We start from the raw sequence: 21,148 nt of genomic DNA, 5'->3' as shown, positions 1-21,148 counted from the left end.
AGTATACGAAAAGTACTAAAGGGTATTAAATTTGGTATATTATGTATGAAAAGAGATAGAATTTTGAATATTGGTATAGACATCGATGTGACTGGGTAGCGTTTAGATAAGAAGATGGGTTTGGAAAATCGTACTACTTTTGTGTACGAACCATGTTAGAATGAAGAAGGTAAAGTCATGCAATCATGTGTTTACAATTTTTTCAAAAAATTTCGTTTGACATCTCATTTTCAAATCAATTGTACATAAACCAGAGATGGGAACCTGATTTCTAAGTATTAAAATTTGACACGGTAAATTACAAAAAATGAAGAGATGGGTATGGTTATTTGAAATGACTTTACTTCTTAATTTCATCATGGTACGAACAGGACTGAATGATACTATAGTTGGTATGGACTGTAGGGAAAGAGGTGGAATTATAGATTTTGGTATAAGGCTGGTATAAGGCTGGAAAATAAACATTTTTGAAATTAAAATTATTTATTTAAAATACATTTTTGAACATATAAATTTCACACTTGTATTACGTACAAAAAACAATGTTGTATGTGGTTGTTATGTTTGTTGTACAACAACACATGCTTTTACCTGTATTATTATACCTTGAGATAACTGCGATAAGGTAGTTTATTTAATAAATAAATAATGCGAAGTATACGAAAAGTACTAAAGGGTATTAAATTTGGTATATTATGTATGAAAAGAGATAGAATTTTGAATATTGGTATAGACATCGATGTGACTGGGTAGCGTTTAGATAAGAAGATGGGTTTGGAAAATCGTACTACTTTTGTGTACGAACCATGTTAGAATGAAGAAGGTAAAGTCATGCAATCATGTGTTTACAATTTTTTCAAAAAATTTCATTTGACATCTCATTTTCAAATCAATTGTACATAAACCAGAGATGGGAACCTGATTTCTAAGTATTAAAATTTGACACGGTAAATTACAAAAAATGAAGAGATGGGTATGGTTATTTGAAATGACTTTACTTCTTAATTTCATCATGGTACGAACAGGACTGAATGATACTATAGTTGGTATGGACTGTAGGGAAAGAGGTGGAATTATAGATTTTGGTATAAGGCTGGAAATACATAAAGCGCATATTTGGCTGGCTTAAGTCTTCGGCTGGCTTCTTCGTAGATGAACAAAGGAGTTTTAGGTTGACCTAGTTCGATTTTGGCCCTAGTCTCCTTTGTTCATTTCCGAAGAAGCCAGCCGATTACTTAAGCCAGCCAAATATGCGCTTTAGGGTAGAAATACATAAAGCGCTTATCTGGCTGGCTTCTTCGGAAATGAACAAAGGAGCCTAGGGCCAAAATCGAACTAAGTCAACCTAAAACTCCTTTGTTCATCTACGAAGAAGCCAGCCGACGACTTAAGCCAGCCAAATATGCGCTTTATGTATTTCCGCCCTTATGTATTCCCAGCTTAAGAGTCACTGTGGGTGTGTAGAATTTAGACAATACAGTGTTTTTGAAAATGCGAAATTCTTGGTGTACAAAAAGCACTGGATTTGGTGTATAGTGTACGAATAGATGTGGAATTCTTGATTTTTTTGAAAAGGTGTAATTTATAGTGTACTAAAAGTACTAAGTTTGGTATAAAGTGTGAGTGGTTGGAATGGGATGTACTCTGAATTTTGGAATCTGGAACTAAACTCATTACAGGAAATTGTAAATGTGTGTTTTCATTTTAGTACAGTACCTATATATCAGGTATTGTGAAGATTTTGGCAAAATTCTTATTCTGGGATTATGATACATTAGGACTGACTTATATCTTATTTACAATTAAAAATTTATCCGGATTTACCTACATTATTAAGAATTGTTGTCTAATAGCGCTTTTAGATTAACCCAGCAACGAAGAAGTTTCCTTAAGATGAAAGGTTTAAATCTCTATTTCTATACGTTTAAACTTTACAAATAAAATTAGTCTTTCTAAGGTATGAATCGCCGAAATAATTTTGTGACATATCATAAAGGGATGTCAGAGCCGCACTCAAATTCTGCCGTCTTTTCCCTTTATAATTTGACATTAATATGCCTAGCCATGTTGTCATGCTTCCTATGTACCCTCATCTTTAAGGTGGGAATAAATAAAGCGCTGATTTGGCTGGCTTATCGGCTGCCTTCTTCGTAAATGAACAAAGAAGCCAAGGGCCAAAATCGACTACGTCAACCTAAAACTCCTGGCTTCTTCATAAAAGAATAAAGGAGCGTAGCAAGCATGTTAGAAGAATACAGGTAGATGCATCATCACTTTGGAACATTGATATGTCAAATTTTTTAAAAGATTTCTTCAAAAATAAGTAGATTTTTATATGTTTCCTTATACAACGTCAATCAGAGTTTGTTATGATATGTAATTTACAACAGTTTTAACGAATTTGAATAAATTTTCATTCAAAATTTTCAATTTCAAAATTGGTTTGACAGTTCTTTATCCCAGCAGCTGTGTCGGTGCGACTACCTATATTCTTCTACCATGGTATCAAGCATGGTACAATGATATCAAGGTAGGGCTATGATACCATATGATTTTAATTTTTTTTATTTTCTTGGTCTAATATGTCATCTTTTTTGTTTATGTATGTGTTTTCTTTTCAATAACAAAAAATTGTTCAGAAAACATTCAAATTCGGGTGTTTTCAAAATGTTCATTTCAACGCATGCATCGACAAAATCTAGAGTTTTTGTAGCGAAATAATCCTTTAGAGATATATAGTACATGATTTTGAAAAGAAGTGTTGACCTTTCATTCAGTTATCGCGGTTTTCAATTATTTATTCAAAATAAATGCAACAAGTTTGATTTTTTATTGTATTGATACAAACAGGTAGAACTCTATACTTGCAATTTTTTCAAAGTTGACCTACCTTCTCTTCATTGTACCATGCTTGATACCATGGTAGAAGGTAGGTCAACTTTGAAAAAATTGCAAGTATAGAGTTCTACCTGTTTGGCTTGTAATGTCAGAATTAGTATCAAAACAATAAAAAAATGAAACAACTTGTTGCATTTACTTTGAATAAATAATTGAATACCGCGAAAACTGAATGAAAGGTCAACACTTATTTTCAAAACCAGCTTCTATATATATCTCTAAAGGATTATTTCGCCACAAAAACTCTAGATTTTGTCGATGCATACGATGAAATAAACATTTTGAAAACATCCGAATTTGAATGTTTTCTGAACATTTTTTTGTTATTGAAAAGAAAACACATACATAAACAAATAAAGATGACATATTAAGCCAAGAAAATAAAAAAATTGAAATCATATGGTATCATAGCCCTACCTTGATATCACTGTACCATGGTATCAAGCATGGTAGAAGAATATATGTAGATGCATCGACACAGCTGCTGGGACAATGAACTGTCAAACCAATTTTGGAATTGAAAATGTTGAATGAAAAATTATTTAAATTTGTAAAATTTGTTGAAAATCGCAAATTATAATAAGCTCCGGGTGATGTGGTATAAAAAAACATATGAAAATCTACTTATATTTGAAAATACATTTAAATTTTTTTGACATAACAATGTTCCCAAGCGTTGATGCATCTACCTGTATACTTTTACCGTGGTAGCAAGTATGAATTATGGGCCGAAATTGAACTAAGGCTGGAAATACATAAAGCGCATATTTGGCTGGCTTCTTCGTAAATGAACAAAGGAGTTTTAGGTTAACCTAGTTCGATTTTGGCCCTAGGCTCCTTTGTTCATTTCCGAAGAAGCCAGCCGATGACTTAAGCCAGCCAAACAAGCGCTTTATGTATTCCCAGCTTAAGTCAACCAAAAGCAAGCCGATGGCTTATGTCAGACAAAAAAAGCGGTTTATGTATTCTCACCTTTATAGTGTCGAGTAGACTTTTAAATATGCAACAATTGGTTTTGATTATTTTAATGATTTTTTCCACAAAATTTAATTTACTGTACGTTTACATATAAACGGGTTAACCCACTAGATTTGAAATTTAAGTGCCACATCCATTATAATATACTTCAAATAAATCTTCTTAAAGTAGGTTAAGATAATAGTAAGTCCCATCAACGTCGAAAATATGAATTTCTTTTGTATTATGTCATTTCAAATTATTTTTTTTATTCAACACCATGGTAATATGTCAACATTTTTAAAATGTTTTTTCAAAAATCGGTAAAAAAATAAATATTGAAAATTTTCAAATTCAAAATTGGTTTGACAGTTCATTGCCCTGACAGAAAAAAATCTATAGAGATAAGAATCAATATAATTAAACCGTTTAATTCCATTCCATTTTTAGATTGTGTTAAAACTATTCAATGTCGGATTATTTTGATGAACTGGGCCACGTACCCACCGGTCCTGAGGGAGCCAATGACTTCGATCGGCATTACAAACGTTTGCAAGTACTAGCCATTATGAATGGCATAGATATGGAAATAGAGGTACCAGAAGCATCTAAAAGAGCTATTGCTGAATTACCATTTCATGAGGTAACGGATAGTGATGACAAAGACAATCTTGAATGTGCTGTCTGCAAACAGCCGGCAGAGAACGGGGAAAAATACAAAATTCTGCCTTGTAAGCACGAATTTCACGAGGAATGTGTATTGCTGTGGCTTAAGAAAGTGAGTACAATTCTCGCTTAACTAATTGCGTGTCCGAAAATCTTGATTTTGTATATTTTTTTAGGCGAATTCCTGTCCATTGTGTCGCTTTGAGCTCGAAACTGATGATGAAGCATATGAAGAATTAAGACGTTATCGTCAAGATGAATCAAATCGACGAGAGAGGCAAAGTAATTTATTGGATTCAATGTTCTCCTAAATATATAAATTTACAGACACATGAATACAGTTGGAAAGGGATGTGGGTAGATAGATATAAGTACAAACATATTTTGAATAAATGGAAGTAGGCTTTAAAAGATTGGTTGTGTTTTTTTTTTTTATTTTGGGTTTAGTTTGTGCATTGGAAAACTATACAAGGTAATATCATGCTAACATTTATACAATTCTTCCATGGTACGAAAACAAACGAAACGATTAAGGTGCCGCTCACACGAAGTCACAAAGTTTTACATTTTCAATCGTTTTGTACTCCAAACAAACCACAAACATTTCAAAGCCACAATGCGATTGCCTTAAGGTGGGAATACATAATACATACATATACAGCTGGCTTAAGTCATCGGCTTGCTTCTTCGGAAATAAACAAAGGAGTCTAGGGCCAAAATCGAACTAAGTCAACCTAAAACTCCTTTGTTCATCTACGAAGAAGCCAGCCAAATATGCGCTTTTTGTATTTTCACCCTTGATGTAATTTGGCTGCATGATGTTGAGCTGTATTAGTTGGTCTATTCCAAAACTGCAAGAATGTAAGAGTTTTTACTACGATAACCGATTTTCCCTTTATGATATGGAAGAAAACTGCAAATTTGTAATGGTAGAAGAATACAGGCAGATACATCAACATTTGGGAACATTATATATTTAAGCATATTTTATAAGTGTGAGTTTTTTCGACCTATTTTCCAATATATTTAATAATATGAGTTTTTTTGAGCTTTAGGCCAGTTTTTTATTTTATTTCATTTTTGATCTCCGCTATTTCGCAATTGTATAAATTGCATCTTCAGGGGATCTACAAGATAATATAATATTCTTAATATTACTATCACAGCATTGATTAGAAATAGAAACAAACACAATGTTATTACACAAAAATCGCTTACTTGTAAACAATAATCGTCAAGTTAACTTAATAACTACGATAGAATGCACTATCATCGTCGGCTGTTAATATTGCACTGATTTTGTTTACATATTGCACGATCTCTTCTTTTGTGTCAAATGCCTATAGCAATAAGCTGCGTTATCTGTGTCGCTCTTAAAATTTATTCTCTCTGTTGTGTGTAGATTGTTGATGTGTAACATTTCTAATGTGAGTCTTCTGTGGTAATGGTTTTCCGTTTGCAGTATTTTTACTTGTTCAAGGTTTGGCTGATGGTTGCTTGATATACAGTGTTCCGCAAGCGCTGTTTTTTGTGTGTAATTTTGGTTTCTCATTTTTAAATCAGACTTATGGGCTGATAGTCTAGTTTTCAATTTATTTTTTGTGGTACCAACATAATATTTCCCACATTTTTCGTTAGGGTTGCCATCGCATTGTATTTGGTATATCACATTGTGTTTATCAGGATTTTGTATTTTGTCTTTTGTATGGCTAAATAGCTTTTTGAGAGTGTTGTTGTTTTTCTGGGCTATTATATATTTGTTCTTGTCATATAAATTTGAGTTCTGGAATCGTTCTGATAAATTTGGTACGTAAATCATAGATTTATATATCTTTTCATCTTTTTGGGTTTCTCTAGTAGTATTCCGTCGTCCTATTAATCTATTTATTATTCTTATTGGAAAATTGTTGTTTGTTAGAATATCTCGGATTTTGTGTTTGTTCTTGTTATGGAATTTCTCGTCACTAATGCTCATTACTCTATGTACTAAATTTTTTGCAGTGTTTATAATCATTTGCTTGGGATGTTTCGAAAAGAAATTTATAATTCTTCCCGATGCCGTGGGTTTCTGATACCAGTCTAATTCTAATTTGTCCTTATTTCTATATATTATTGTGTCTAGATATGGTAAACATCCATTCATTTCATCCTCCATGGTGAATTTGATATTGTTGCTGAAACTGTTAAGTATATTCAATGTATCATTGATTGCATCTTCCCCAGTTATCACAAAAAGATCGTCCACGTATTTCGTTAATATTTTGGGTTTTGTCGTCAGTTTTTCCATGCAGGTGTCTAAGAGTTTCTCCATGACTATATCCGCCACAACTGGAGAAGCTGGTGAACCCATTGGCAGTCCTTTCTTTTGTTTATATATCTTGTCGTCGTATTTGAAATATCGGTTGTCTTTAATGCAAAATTTTAGAATACTTAAAAATAGGCCCTTTGTCATATTTGTGTATTCTTTTAGTTCTTCCCACCTTTCGTCGATTATTTGAATACCAAGATCTATCGGTATGCTTGGGAAGAGTGATACTACGTCAAACGAAACCATCCTGTCATTTTCTTTAATCGTCATATTTTTAACTTTGTTTTTGAACGCCATTGAGTCTTGAACGTTATATTTGGAGAATTTGGTAAGATTTTTTAAAATTTTAACCACATATTTGCACAGTTCTTCCGACGGAGAATTGATTGAAGAACAGATCGGGCGTAACGGGAAATCTACCTTGTGGATTTTTGGTAGTCCATACAATCTTGGAGCTGTAGCCACGTCACTTCTGAGTTTTTTCTTTTCCATTGTCGTAATAATGTTGTTTTTGTATAGCTCCTCCACCAGTTCATTATTCTTTTTTATCAAACCTGTTGTTGGATCTTTGTTCACCCGTTGATATGTCATCATATCTGAAATAATACTGTTCATCCTCTGTTTGTAGTCATTAATGTCCATTGCAACCGTAACATTTCCTTTGTCAGCATTTAAAATTAATATATTTTTATTTTGTTTCAAAAAAGTTTTGGTGCGGTCCACTGTGCTGTTGATAAATTTATCTCGTTCACTCTCTTTCATCTTATTCATATGTGTGTCTATCATTGTTGTGAACTTTGTCCTCATCATTTCTTGTTGTTCTTTGTCATTCCATGTTTGTATTACGTCTTCGCCGTCTGCTATTAGTTTAAATAGTGGGAATTGTGATTTTGTTGTTGGAAGTCCAAATTTCTCTCCAAGCGAAAGAAGCCATTTCACGTCATCGGGGAATTGAGTGTTTGTTTTGTTTACAAACCATTTATCATTCTGTTTTATGCCAAGTTGTATCATTTGTTGTTGTTTAAGTTTTTCGAATTTTCTTTTCTGTGTGTTTTTTATTTCGTTCTCCATGTTCGATATTATTTTGCTTTCGTTTTGAGTAACTATGTTTATCTCTTGTTGTGTTAGATTTTCTCCCAAAGTTTTTTCTATATTTTGTTGATCCCTTTGATTGTTCTTTATTTCGTAATGTTTCTGTTTAATTAGTAGATTGAGAATCTTGTTTTGAAAAGTATCAATGTATCCCTTTAATGTATTTTTAATGTGGTATATTTGAGGTGTCTTAAAAATATTGTGAATATTTTTTAAGGCATTTTTAATAAAGTTAGGAATGATGCCGTTGTTACGACATCGAATTAGAAAAGTTAAAGAGCATTTTGTTTTGGCAATCTTCACTTTTGTGTTTTTGTGTTTGTTAATGCTGTGTTTGATGTTGTTTTTATACTTGATGTTTCTGTAGATCATGTTGTTGGTATTCGGCGTGCTCTCCGTGTTATATATTATAAGTGTGAGTTTTTTCGACCTATTTTCCAATATATTTAATAATATGAGTTTTTTTGAGCTTTAGGCCAGTTTTTTATTTTATTTCATTTTTGATCTCCGATATTTCGCAATTGTATAAATTGCATCTTCAGGGGATCTACAAGATAATATAATATTCTTAATATTACTATCACAGCATTGATTAGAAATAGAAACAAACACAATGTTATTACACAAAAATCGCTTACTTGTAAACAATAATCGTCAAGTTAACTTAATAACTACGATAGAATGCACTATCATCGTCGGCTGTTAATATTGCACTGATTTTGTTTACATATTGCACGATCTCTTCTTTTGTGTCAAATGCCTATAGCAATAAGCTGCGTTATCTGTGTCGCTCTTAAAATTTATTCTCTCTGTTGTGTGTAGATTGTTGATGTGTAACATTTCTAATGTGAGTCTTCTGTGGTAATGGTTTTCCGTTTGCAGTATTTTTACTTGTTCAAGGTTTGGCTGATGGTTGCTTGATATACAGTGTTCCGCAAGCGCTGTTTTTTGTGTGTAATTTTGGTTTCTCATTTTTAAATCAGACTTATGGGCTGATAGTCTAGTTTTCAATTTATTTTTTGTGGTACCAACATAATATTTCCCACATTTTTCGTTAGGGTTGCCATCGCATTGTATTTGGTATATCACATTGTGTTTATCAGGATTTTGTATTTTGTCTTTTGTATGGCTAAATAGCTTTTTGAGAGTGTTGTTGTTTTTCTGGGCTATTATATATTTGTTCTTGTCATATAAATTTGAGTTCTGGAATCGTTCTGATAAATTTGGTACGTAAATCATAGATTTATATATCTTTTCATCTTTTTGGGTTTCTCTAGTAGTATTCCGTCGTCCTATTAATCTATTTATTATTCTTATTGGAAAATTGTTGTTTGTTAGAATATCTCGGATTTTGTGTTTGTTCTTGTTATGGAATTTCTCGTCACTAATGCTCATTACTCTATGTACTAAATTTTTTGCAGTGTTTATAATCATTTGCTTGGGATGTTTCGAAAAGAAATTTATAATTCTTCCCGATGCCGTGGGTTTCTGATACCAGTCTAATTCTAATTTGTCCTTATTTCTATATATTATTGTGTCTAGATATGGTAAACATCCATTCATTTCATCCTCCATGGTGAATTTGATATTGTTGCTGAAACTGTTAAGTATATTCAATGTATCATTGATTGCATCTTCCCCAGTTATCACAAAAAGATCGTCCACGTATTTCGTTAATATTTTGGGTTTTGTCGTCAGTTTTTCCATGCAGGTGTCTAAGAGTTTCTCCATGACTATATCCGCCACAACTGGAGAAGCTGGTGAACCCATTGGCAGTCCTTTCTTTTGTTTATATATCTTGTCGTCGTATTTGAAATATCGGTTGTCTTTAATGCAAAATTTTAGAATACTTAAAAATAGGCCCTTTGTCATATTTGTGTATTCTTTTAGTTCTTCCCACCTTTCGTCGATTATTTGAATACCAAGATCTATCGGTATGCTTGGGAAGAGTGATACTACGTCAAACGAAACCATCCTGTCATTTTCTTTAATCGTCATATTTTTAACTTTGTTTTTGAACGCCATTGAGTCTTGAACGTTATATTTGGAGAATTTGGTAAGATTTTTTAAAATTTTAACCACATATTTGCACAGTTCTTCCGACGGAGAATTGATTGAAGAACCGTTACGCCCGATCTGTTCTTCAATCAATTCTCCGTCGGAAGAACTGTGCAAATATGTGGTTAAAATTTTAAAAAATCTTACCAAATTCTCCAAATATAACGTTCAAGACTCAATGGCGTTCAAAAACAAAGTTAAAAATATGACGATTAAAGAAAATGACAGGATGGTTTCGTTTGACGTAGTATCACTCTTCCCAAGCATACCGATAGATCTTGGTATTCAAATAATCGACGAAAGGTGGGAAGAACTAAAAGAATACACAAATATGACAAAGGGCCTATTTTTAAGTATTCTAAAATTTTGCATTAAAGACAACCGATATTTCAAATACGACGACAAGATATATAAACAAAAGAAAGGACTGCCAATGGGTTCACCAGCTTCTCCAGTTGTGGCGGATATAGTCATGGAGAAACTCTTAGACACCTGCATGGAAAAACTGACGACAAAACCCAAAATATTAACGAAATACGTGGACGATCTTTTTGTGATAACTGGGGAAGATGCAATCAATGATACATTGAATATACTTAACAGTTTCAGCAACAATATCAAATTCACCATGGAGGATGAAATGAATGGATGTTTACCATATCTAGACACAATAATATATAGAAATAAGGACAAATTAGAATTAGACTGGTATCAGAAACCCACGGCATCGGGAAGAATTATAAATTTCTTTTCGAAACATCCCAAGCAAATGATTATAAACACTGCAAAAAATTTAGTACATAGAGTAATGAGCATTAGTGACGAGAAATTCCATAACAAGAACAAACACAAAATCCGAGATATTCTAACAAACAACAATTTTCCAATAAGAATAATAAATAGATTAATAGGACGACGGAATACTACTAGAGAAACCCAAAAAGATGAAAAGATATATAAATCTATGATTTACGTACCAAATTTATCAGAACGATTCCAGAACTCAAATTTATATGACAAGAACAAATATATAATAGCCCAGAAAAACAACAACACTCTCAAAAAGCTATTTAGCCATACAAAAGACAAAATACAAAATCCTGATAAACACAATGTGATATACCAAATACAATGCGATGGCAACCCTAACGAAAAATGTGGGAAATATTATGTTGGTACCACAAAAAATAAATTGAAAACTAGACTATCAGCCCATAAGTCTGATTTAAAAATGAGAAACCAAAATTACACACAAAAAACAGCGCTTGCGGAACACTGTATATCAAGCAACCATCAGCCAAACCTTGAACAAGTAAAAATACTGCAAACGGAAAACCATTACCACAGAAGACTCACATTAGAAATGTTACACATCAACAATCTACACACAACAGAGAGAATAAATTTTAAGAGCGACACAGATAACGCAGCTTATTGCTATAGGCATTTGACACAAAAGAAGAGATCGTGCAATATGTAAACAAAATCAGTGCAATATTAACAGCCGACGATGATAGTGCATTCTATCGTAGTTATTAAGTTAACTTGACGATTATTGTTTACAAGTAAGCGATTTTTGTGTAATAACATTGTGTTTGTTTCTATTTCTAATCAATGCTGTGATAGTAATATTAAGAATATTATATTATCTTGTAGATCCCCTGAAGATGCAATTTATACAATTGCGAAATATCGGAGATCAAAAATGAAATAAAATAAAAAACTGGCCTAAAGCTCAAAAAAACTCATATTATTAAGCATATTTTTATAAGTTTTCTTGTACAAAACGATTCGAAGGTTGTTATGATATGTATTTTCAAAAAAAAAAAAAAATGCATTTAAAAACTTTGAAATTGGTTTGACAGTTCATTCTCCCAGAAGCTGTGTCGTTGCAAATGTTTTCGCTAAAGCGTTCTTTACATTTTGCATTCGAACAATAAAGGTGAGAATACATTAAGAGCTTTTTTGATTGACTTCAGCCATCGGCTGGTTTCTTTGGAAAAGAACAAAGGAGGGTAGGGCCAAAATTAAACTAAGTCAAAAACTCCTTTTTTCCTCTAAAACTCCTTTGTTCCTCTACGAAAAAGTCAGCTGATGACTTAAGCCAGTCAAAGAAGCGTTTTATGTGTTCTCACCTTAATACCAACAAAAATTAAAACTGTATTTGCGCATGATAATAAATTAGCAGAAGATCTCCAATGTGAATATACAGCTGAGGGGGATTTATATCCTCCTAAAGCTGTGTGTGTCTAGACATACAAGATTACCCCCTGTATTTAATAAACCCTGTGGGTTAATCTTAAATGTTTATCAATTTCAGGCATTAATTTATTTATTTTTCAAGTTATAAACATTCAAAGCTGTATTGTATTATACTATTAAAGAATTCATTTTGTACTATACAAATTCACGTATTGGCCAATTACGCCAGGTCTATATCTTAAAATCTTCCAACTAATAACTCTCATAAAATTGAAATTTTTTAAATTTCAGCCTATCCTTATATTTTCTAAATTCAAACATTTACACGTTTTCTAATATTCATGTCTACTTTCAACACACACAAACGAATTGTTCAATATTCAATGAAGAAATTATATGGTAAGGTAACGCGTTGGGTTGTAGCAAGTTGCTGATGCGAGTACCTAATACATCTGCCTTGGATTCAGACGATTTTTGTGTATGAAAAGTTGGCAACATTTTTTGTCAATCTCTGAGAGACAAAGAGCGGAATACTGACATTTCTGCAATGGCGGTTTATATTTTGGCGCTGTCACTTTTCTTTTTCGTATTTTGTCTTGTGAATTGATTTGTTCCGTAGTTTTTTTTCGGAGTATTTTGTGTTCTCAAACAAAAGGAAACAATTGCTGATTATAATTAACTTTGCTGGAAACAAATGGTTATAACTGCAAAAGGAAGAAATAACTGATATTTATTCTTTGAGGCAAAAACTAAAAGTTCGCGTTCGAATAGTCCGAGTGTCCTTCGCTTACCTTCTGCAAAAATGAGCAAGGAAATTTACTATTCTGACAAATATTACGATGAGAAGTATGAGTACAGACATGTGGTGCTACCCAAGGAGCTGGTCAAGTTGGTACCTAAAACACACCTAATGTCGGAAGCGGAATGGCGTTCAATTGGGGTACAACAATCTCGCGGCTGGATACATTACATGATCCATAAACCAGAACCTCACATTCTTTTGTTCCGACGACCCATACAGCAGTGATCATTTCAAAAGCATCACAAAATTTTCGAATTGTACATAGCCTGCTCCACATATCGAATATAATTTGCCATTTGAGATTATCCTATTCATTGAGGGATTTGGAAATACATTATTTGCCATTGAGTGTGCATCGTCTGCCGATTGATCTATAGTTTTAGTCTGTCATGGCCACTACAATTACTACAGTCTGCTGCCATCGTTATTCCTCTAAAATATTTTAATGTTTAGTTCTTTTGTTTCTTAATATAAAACAAAATAAAGAATAAAAATTTAAACTCGCATAATCGATATTTGAATAATTTCTTTTATTTTTGATCTCGGGTTAATCAGACGCCTTCTGAAATTCATGTGCAGATTATAAAGAAAAATTATAGAATTACAACTGGACTATTCAATCCAAAAAAATAAATAAAAATGGGATTTATTGACGAAATGTTTAAATGATCACTGACTGATCTTAAAATATTTACATTTTGCAAAACAATGGAACATCTACAGGCATTTTTGTTTAATGCAAAGGGTGTGTTCAGTGAAACAAACAACTAGCATCTGTTTACACATTACAAACGAAGTAATTATTCGTAGTTCTCGAAATTTCGACAAGCCGATATTAGGCAAGTATCTGTTTGTTTGTGTAGGAGAAAAAGAAAAGGAAAAAAATGCTCGTACTGGCAATTCCTTTTATCAAACGTTCCCACGCCTCACATTCCCACCCCTGACAACTGAGGGTCGACCTCCCTTTAAAGAATTAAGCCAGAATTAAAGCCAACACACATGTTACTAAGAGGTTCGCCCATTTAATGATTCGTGCGGTGATAAACAGTACATAATAATTGCTAGTATCTATTAGATCTAAACGGAACAATTATTCTAATAGATGAGTTTAGGAAATCTGAAGGTATATTACCATTTAATATGTTTAGTACAAACATGGAGTTCAACATAATACGTCTGATTTTAAGTGTAGGCAATCTAATTAATTTTAGCCTGCTAGTATAAGAAGGCAAATCAAAATCTCTATTCCAATGTAAACCTCGTAAGGCAAATACCAGAAATTGTTTTTGCACGAATTCTATTTTATCTGAGTATACACTAGAGCCCCGACTTGCGTCGTTAATGGGGAACGGAAAATCGACGACGCAATCGAATCACCCTTTTCCATACATATACAAAATGCACTAAAATTTAATTTCCTGGGAAAATATTCAAAACAAAGCAAATATATATATATTTTTTGATAAAAAGCAAGTATGAATACATTTTATTTATTCCATTTACTTCAAAAAATGAAAAAAAAAAAAAATCATAACAAAAATTAAATTCATTTACATATGTATGTACATATAGCACCATAAAGAAAATCGAATTCCCCTTATTTCACGCAATTTGAAAATTTTTGTTGCCAGAAGTTGTAAAAATGCTAAACGGCAGAAAATATGCTAAATCAGGCAATGCAAATGCAAAAACAAAATAGTAATCCACAATGTAGCTCGCAACTTGAATCGCAACGACGCAAATCGAATTTTCTGGTTTTTGAAAAGCGACACAACTCGAAAAGATGCAAATCGGGACGACGCAAGTCGGAAATTGCAGTTCTCTTCTATATGTATACCAATTTGTTCACTTGCCAAATCAGATGATTTCAAACCACTTCTATAAAATTGTGAAATACCGCGTTTCATGAATACGTGTTCAATGTAGGACTCAATTTACACATATACAGTTCAACAAGGAAATTTAACTTTTCCTTCGGTCCGCCCTTTCAAAAACTTGCTCTCCTTAACCGTAAGCTTTGTTCGTATGAACTGAGCTTAATTTGTATAATTTGAAAAGAATTAACACCGTGTGAACACACCGTTAGATAATTCATTCCTTTTGTTTCTATCCTTATCATACTAATATGTTTCTGTGGTTTTGTTTACATCGTTTACAATTCCATATTCAAGTGAATCCGCAAGTGTTTGCCGGTCAAATCTTACCGATCATTTCTAATTTTTTGGCATAACAAAAGAAAATTTGCTATATTCGATTATATCTTATCGTTTTGAACAGCGGTCCCAATTTTATGCTCTTGAAAGCATAATTTTTTTCAATATTTTATTGTGGCAAAATGCAAAATAACGTACAGCCTCAGCTCATAAAGCTCTTCGATCACAAGTTTGTGGCCAACGTCTTGAAGAACCATCATCATTGTCCCAAGTGTCATTATGAGTTTTCCCATTGGTACGATGTTCAGGACAAATATTCAAAAGGTAGGTAGTAGGATATTGAGGGAGGATTGTCTAGAAAGTATACCGTACCGTTACAACTGTATTAAAAAATGCACCGACGCGCTCCATCGGTATCGTTTCATAGCCGCATTGATGGGTTGCCAAGGTCAAAAAAAAAATGTTAAAACGGCGATAGATGGAAAATCCTACTGGCTATACAGGATATTAAAATTCAATATAGTGTTATATAATTAATGCTATACTCTAGTTAAATTCCACTGAATCGTCTAAGAACAATTCTGTTTTAGCAAAAAAGTGGTGGGCAATTTTACACTGACTCCGGAAAAAAATTTCGGGCGGAGCGGATCCGGCTCCAGGATATTTGACACGGATCTACTAAACCGATATAAACAATATATTTATCATTGCCTTATGTTGAGTTATGCTCGGTTGAGTGTAGGGGCTATGCTGATTTGGAAATGGAAATATCTATCAAAGAAATATGAGACCATATGAGAAATATAAGAAAATCTATTTTTTCGTAACTGAACTTTTTGAAAAACCATTAAAGTAAAAAGTATCCATTATGGGAAAAGAACTACATATCAAATTATAGAGTACATTCTTGTCTTTTAAAATGGTGCTATATGTTCTGATATGTTTCTATCTCCCCATCAAATAGCTATTGTGTCTCTGCATTGTAGGCGTTCAGACGTATCTACTTTTCTTCATTTTTCAAACGGCCTGTTTCTGTATGACGACTCGAAAATGAACTCTAAAAAAACACATTCCATGTATATTTCTTCATGGAAATGTTGTTTTTTTTATTTCACACTCTCGTTATACGGAAACAGTTTGATTGGGTCTAATAGTTTGTAACACTTCGAAATATTGGTCCTTAACACACGAACGCATTAGATTTCAAAATTACAGACCAATTGACACGGATTTTTCGCGGGGTTTGAGTTTGAGATAGAGCAGTAGCCAACCTTTTTGGTTGGTCATCGGATAACATTAAAAAAATACGAAAATTGCTATTCTATTCCTAATATTTGTAATTCTGAAAGTTAATCCCCGGCTAAACCACAAATACCAGAAAGGGCTCCTTTGGCTTTATATAAATGCTGATTTCGTTACGTGGTGTCTACCACTCGGGTAGATATTGTTTTTCCGTTATTGTATGTTGTTAATTATATCCAGCCTGATGAAATGAAAAATCTCAGAAGGTCTCTAAAATCTAGTTCCGTTGTTTCAGAAAGATCGTATAGAACAACCGTCCTAGAATTTTCATTCTTTGTTCCAGTAGCAGTAGCTGGTTAGACTTCCCAGGTTTCGTTTTCTTTTGACAAATCAGGAACTTTGTGCATTTGAAGTTGTTGATTCTCCCATTTGACTTCTGCTTTTGAAAGATAGTATTTGAAGATATCCATTTTAAAAACTTCCACTGATGTTGCGACTGACACTTCGGAAGTTCGTTAAATGCATATCCCGTTCTAGCTAGTCCTTGTGCTTTGTCGTTACCAACAAGACCCTTATTATTCTTTACGTTCTATAGCTAGCTTTGGCGTGAAAATATATGATTCATTATTCAAAGCTAGGAGAGCCGCTTGACTGTCGAAGATAAATTCTATTGAGGAAACAGGCTGCTAGGAAACTGGACTTTAAAAGGCTGATTAAAAGTTATTGCAGGCGTGCAGTAATCAGCATTAGTTTTTATTTTTCTTGCTAGTTTTAGAAGCATGCAGACATGCCCGAGGTACGAATGGAAACAAACTAATTGTATTCTCCAAGAACATCTCAATAGTCTTAACGACTTCGTGTAGGGCTGTATCTGTTGAGCGCTCCTTAAGGCAATCTTGTTGCTTACAAGGTCGAAAGTCTTTAGCATTTTCGTGACTATGTTTTCCTCCTTTGGGTATGAAAACAATCTTTACACTCCATCATCATTCATCATTCTGAAGTAGAGCGATTATGTTCATTCTAGTAGAGAGGCCTTCAGATCTAGAAAAACAAAAGTTATAGTGGTTTAGCCTTGCCTTGTTTTTACTTGTTACTTAGTTGTCCTGTAACGGCCTTTCAGTAAATACTCAAAAATCTAAAGTTATGTTTTTTGGGAAAATGCAAGTGGATTCAATAAACGTTTCTATTTATATGACGCCTATAAATGTTGTAAGCTCGATGAATTGTCTTGGTTTGTATCTTAATTCTGGTTTGGTATTTGATGTGCATGTTAATTCTGTCCAAGGTAAATTTTATTTTAAAAAAGTTGTGCTGTTTTTTATTATAATGTTGGCTAAGAAAATTAGAATTCATTGGTCCATGCCTTGATTATGCCTCACTTTTTAATTTGTATTGAGTTTTTTTGGGGTACTCGTGGTTTTGTTTTCCGTAATTTGGGTTATGAAATATGTTTTTTGTGTTAAACGTCGTGATCATATATCTCCTTCTGTGAAAGAGTTTCATGGTTGTTCATTTGATTGTTTTGTGAATTAAGGGTCAACTTTAGATTTCGGACATCTTCTCTTTTGGATCTGTTTATGTTTCCTACATCTGTAAGGAACACGTAAATCCATATAGCACACTTGACTCCTCTGTTGCAAAAAATCTTTTATGTAAGAAATGCTCGTATTTTCAACAATCTGCCGCCCAATCTTAGGACATTCAATTCTTCCTTAAAATTTTATAAGCGTAAATTTGCGCTCACTTCAATCAAAATATTGTTTAAAAAATGTTCATGGTTTTCTTGTGGTAATTTTATTTTTGTGTTTCTCTTCCATAATTTGTTTTAATATTTAATTTTAATTAAAATTTTAAAGATTAAACATGGCTCTACGGGCTAGGTAACTGTATTAATTGAAAAACTATATATGTATAAAAGAAAGTTGTGCTAGTTACTTATAACCGTAACTCAAGAACCGCTCATCTGATTTTAACGATTCAGACGTTAAATCCAATAAAATCGCTTGAAAATGTGAAATTTGAACATTTTTATTTTGACTTTTGAAATGTACAATTGTAATGTTTTATTTTGCATAATTTTCCCCATTTTGACTTAAAGAAGAGGAAGTTATGTTAGTTACTACGCTTACATATAACTCAAGAACGGCTTGACGGATTTTGACAAATCATAAAATCTCGGAATGGTACCTTGGCAAAAAAAAAAAAAAAAAATAAATAAATAAAAAACAAGTAAGCAAAGGCTACAGTCGAGTGGGGCCGACCGTTGAATACCCTACAACACTATAATAAACGATACAGTTTATGTAGGCGAGATACTCGAAAGAATTCCACAAGATATTGTGACAAATAATAAAAGAAAATCATCAGGTTTCGTTCTCTAATTTTCGAATAATAGCAACTTAAACTAATTTGCTCATTTCCAATTTATTGGTAGATGTTGCACGTAAATGGTCTTCCTAGATCTGGAACCAATATTTCCCAAAGACCTATAATCTCTCAGAAGTGGCAAAAGAATTACATTTATTATTGGTTTTTGACTGAAACGCATCTATATGAGATACAGACATTTGACTATATTCTTCAACGAAATCAGCCTTAACGTCAGAAGTGAATTCTCCAAAAAGTCACTGGAATGGACATTTTCTTATTTTGTCTACAAAAGTTGGCAAACTCCTTCACACATTGAATATTTTTGGATGGCCATCCAAAACTGCTTGGCTTTTGCAATGTCCGGTAACCCCCATTCAAATGTGCATGAGGATCGGGCGATAATTACGACCTGCTGACAATTTTGCAGTTTTTTGGTCCATTTCAACCCCTAAATATATGGCGATCATCTCCAAAAAGAATAGGCTTTTATTCTGGCGGACCAACTTCTTTTACATGATAATAATCCGTCCAATGAGAACTCAAAATGCAAAATTCATTGGGACCGCAATCAGTGAAATACCGAACATAAAGGATGCAATATAGTAAAGGCATTTTGTAAGAAAAGGATTTCTTCCTAAACTTTCAAGATACCTTGGTCATGTACCCGGATAAGGGTACAACCCGATTTCAAGCATATTTTAAATTCTAACCATATTTTTATACTAATTTCGGCAAATTTTGGTAATTTGAGAAGAAACCATCATTGCAAAAACTGATCACGTTTTGATATAACCATCATATAATTTAAGCTATTTTCGGCGTTTTGCCCACTTTTTTCATTCCTTGGCCCTTATTTGGCATCTTTGTTTTTAATGGGGTAGAATACCTTTTCGCATACAATTTTCAATTTTCCGAATAGGGAACATCTTGGTCTTGATCACATTCATCAATTGATTTGTCTAAAATATTTTATTTCCGACCTGTAGAGAGATTACAAATTAACAGACGGACGGACATACATAGCTAGATCGACTCGGCTCGGCGAGATAGGAAGATCCATATATACTTTCCTATGTGGGAAACCAATACTTTGACGTCTTACATAATTTTTGGCCCAATCAAGCTTATAATACCCCCAACACATAGTGTTGCAGGGATCAAAATAAAGAAACAAGACAGTTTCATAATTACTTTTGATTCTGAGTACGTCTATGCATGTTCGTCCACGTAATTTTGCCGAACTTTTAACTCCCTCCACCATGAGATAAAAAATAACTAAAGATATGCTGGAGGGTATAATAAAGTAGTCGCTATTTTTTATCGATAGAAACAACTTTCTTAAATGTTACTAGAGTTTTTAATTTTACCTATTTTTTACATTAACTTCCAAAAAATAATTGCACTACTGACTACATTTCTTTAATTCATATAACTTTACAAAGGTGCTATTTTTATATCCTCCACCTTGAAAAGGAGGGTATATTAACTTTGTCATTCCGTTTCTAACATCCCAAAATATTCGTCGTAGACCCCATAAAGTATATATATTCATAATCAACATAAAATTCTATGTCGATACAACGATGTGCGACGGCCTGTCTGTTGAAAGTACGATACAGCCCACGTAGAACTTCAAAATTTGGCAGAACAGTTTGTATTGTGTCGAGGATGGTTGAAAATTAGATATATCGGTCCATTTTGGTATTGCCGCCATATTATGTTGATGATTTTCGCCACATGTTATCACGGATTTGTCTAAAAAATGGTATTTGTAGGTCATAATGGGTTCTAGCTGCGGTGGCGAAACATTGTATGTATAGGACCGCCTTTTTGTATAGCCCCCATATAACGGTACCTCTATATATTCGATATTTTGATGATTTTTGCTACATTTTCCCACGGATTTGTCTAATAATTGGCCATAATGGGTTCTAGCTCCGGTAACGAAACATTTTATGTACAACTCGTTTTTGTATAGCCCCTATATTACGGTACCTCCCGATATTCGGTATTTTTCAGATTTTTTGCCATATTTATCCACGGATTTGTCTAAAAATTGTAGTTCGCAATGGGTTGTAACTCCGCCACAGGAGCTATACATAGTGTGTATAGGTACACGTTTTCGTACAGCTCCTACATAATGGTACATCCGCATATTCAGTAGTTTAATAACTTTTGTTACATTTTTCCACAGATTTGTCTAAAAACGGTTATTTGTAGTTCAGAATGGGTTCTAGCGCCGGCGGCAGAACATTGAAAATTTAGGCCCACGTTTTCCGATAGCGCACATATACCGATACCCACCGATAACTCCTCGGTATTTTGATAATCCTAGTCATATTTACCCACGGAATTATTTCAAATTTGGTATTTAAGAAGATTTGGTAGATGAGAATCCTT

The 21,148-nt window shown here is 33.2% G+C and overlaps 5 protein-coding genes across 12 annotated transcripts in view; 4 read left to right on the top strand and 1 right to left on the bottom strand.

Annotated features, from left to right (window-relative positions):
- LOC101901264 (E3 ubiquitin-protein ligase RNF181 homolog) overlaps positions 1-4,934 on the top strand; it is a 49,893-nt gene extending 44,959 nt beyond the window's left edge. For all 3 annotated transcript variants that reach the window (XM_011295296.3, XM_005186046.4, XM_005186047.4), the window contains 2 exons: positions 4,306-4,633; positions 4,698-4,934. In XM_011295296.3, the coding sequence (XP_011293598.1) occupies positions 4,325-4,633; positions 4,698-4,832 (444 nt within the window). In that variant the 5' untranslated portion in view covers positions 4,306-4,324 and the 3' untranslated portion in view covers positions 4,833-4,934. The remainder of the gene's footprint in view (positions 1-4,305; positions 4,634-4,697) is intronic.
- A 580-nt stretch (positions 4,935-5,514) lies between these two features.
- LOC105261995 (uncharacterized) lies at positions 5,515-10,040 on the bottom strand. 5 transcript variants are annotated; one of them, XM_059126588.1, is made up of 3 exons: positions 8,560-10,040; positions 5,740-8,468; positions 5,515-5,648 (listed from the first exon to the last, which is right to left on the bottom strand). In XM_059126588.1, exon 2 carries the CDS (start codon positions 8,291-8,293, stop codon positions 5,825-5,827), a length of 2,469 nt encoding a protein of 822 aa, XP_058982571.1. In that variant the 5' UTR covers positions 8,294-8,468; positions 8,560-10,040; the 3' UTR covers positions 5,515-5,648; positions 5,740-5,824. The 5 variants fall into 5 exon arrangements, with proteins under 5 accessions (XP_058982571.1, XP_058982572.1, XP_058982570.1 ...); XM_059126589.1 differs by lacking the exon at positions 5,515-5,648 and having other exon boundaries at positions 5,685-8,488; XM_059126587.1 differs by lacking the exon at positions 5,515-5,648 and having other exon boundaries at positions 5,685-8,468.
- A 9-nt stretch (positions 10,041-10,049) lies between these two features.
- LOC131804152 (uncharacterized) lies at positions 10,050-11,727 on the top strand. Of its 2 annotated transcripts, none has more exons than XM_059126596.1 (2): positions 10,050-11,544; positions 11,636-11,727. In XM_059126596.1, the coding sequence occupies exon 1, from the start codon at positions 10,158-10,160 to the stop codon at positions 11,457-11,459; it is 1,302 nt and encodes a 433-aa protein (XP_058982579.1). In that variant the 5' UTR covers positions 10,050-10,157; the 3' UTR covers positions 11,460-11,544; positions 11,636-11,727. The 2 variants fall into 2 exon arrangements, with proteins under 2 accessions (XP_058982579.1, XP_058982580.1); XM_059126597.1 differs by having other exon boundaries at positions 11,616-11,727.
- Positions 11,728-12,666: 939 nt separating this feature from the next.
- LOC101887584 (cyclin-dependent kinases regulatory subunit) lies at positions 12,667-13,492 on the top strand. The gene has a single exon (XM_011295293.3). The coding sequence runs from the start codon at positions 12,984-12,986 to the stop codon at positions 13,206-13,208; it is 225 nt and encodes a 74-aa protein (XP_011293595.1). The 5' UTR covers positions 12,667-12,983; the 3' UTR covers positions 13,209-13,492.
- A 1,639-nt stretch (positions 13,493-15,131) lies between these two features.
- LOC101894940 (uncharacterized) overlaps positions 15,132-21,148 on the top strand; it is a 193,321-nt gene continuing 187,304 nt past the window's right edge. The window contains exon 1 of the mRNA XM_059126584.1: positions 15,132-15,460. Within this exon, the coding sequence (XP_058982567.1) occupies positions 15,319-15,460 (142 nt within the window). The 5' untranslated portion in view covers positions 15,132-15,318. The remainder of the gene's footprint in view (positions 15,461-21,148) is intronic.

Source organism: Musca domestica, unplaced genomic scaffold, assembly GCF_030504385.1.
Source record: "Musca domestica strain aabys unplaced genomic scaffold, Musca_domestica.polishedcontigs.V.1.1 4, whole genome shotgun sequence".
Lineage (NCBI taxonomy): Eukaryota > Metazoa > Arthropoda > Insecta > Diptera > Muscidae > Musca > Musca domestica.
Note: the sequence above shows the minus strand (reverse complement) of the source record. Positions and strands in the feature narration are given on the sequence as shown.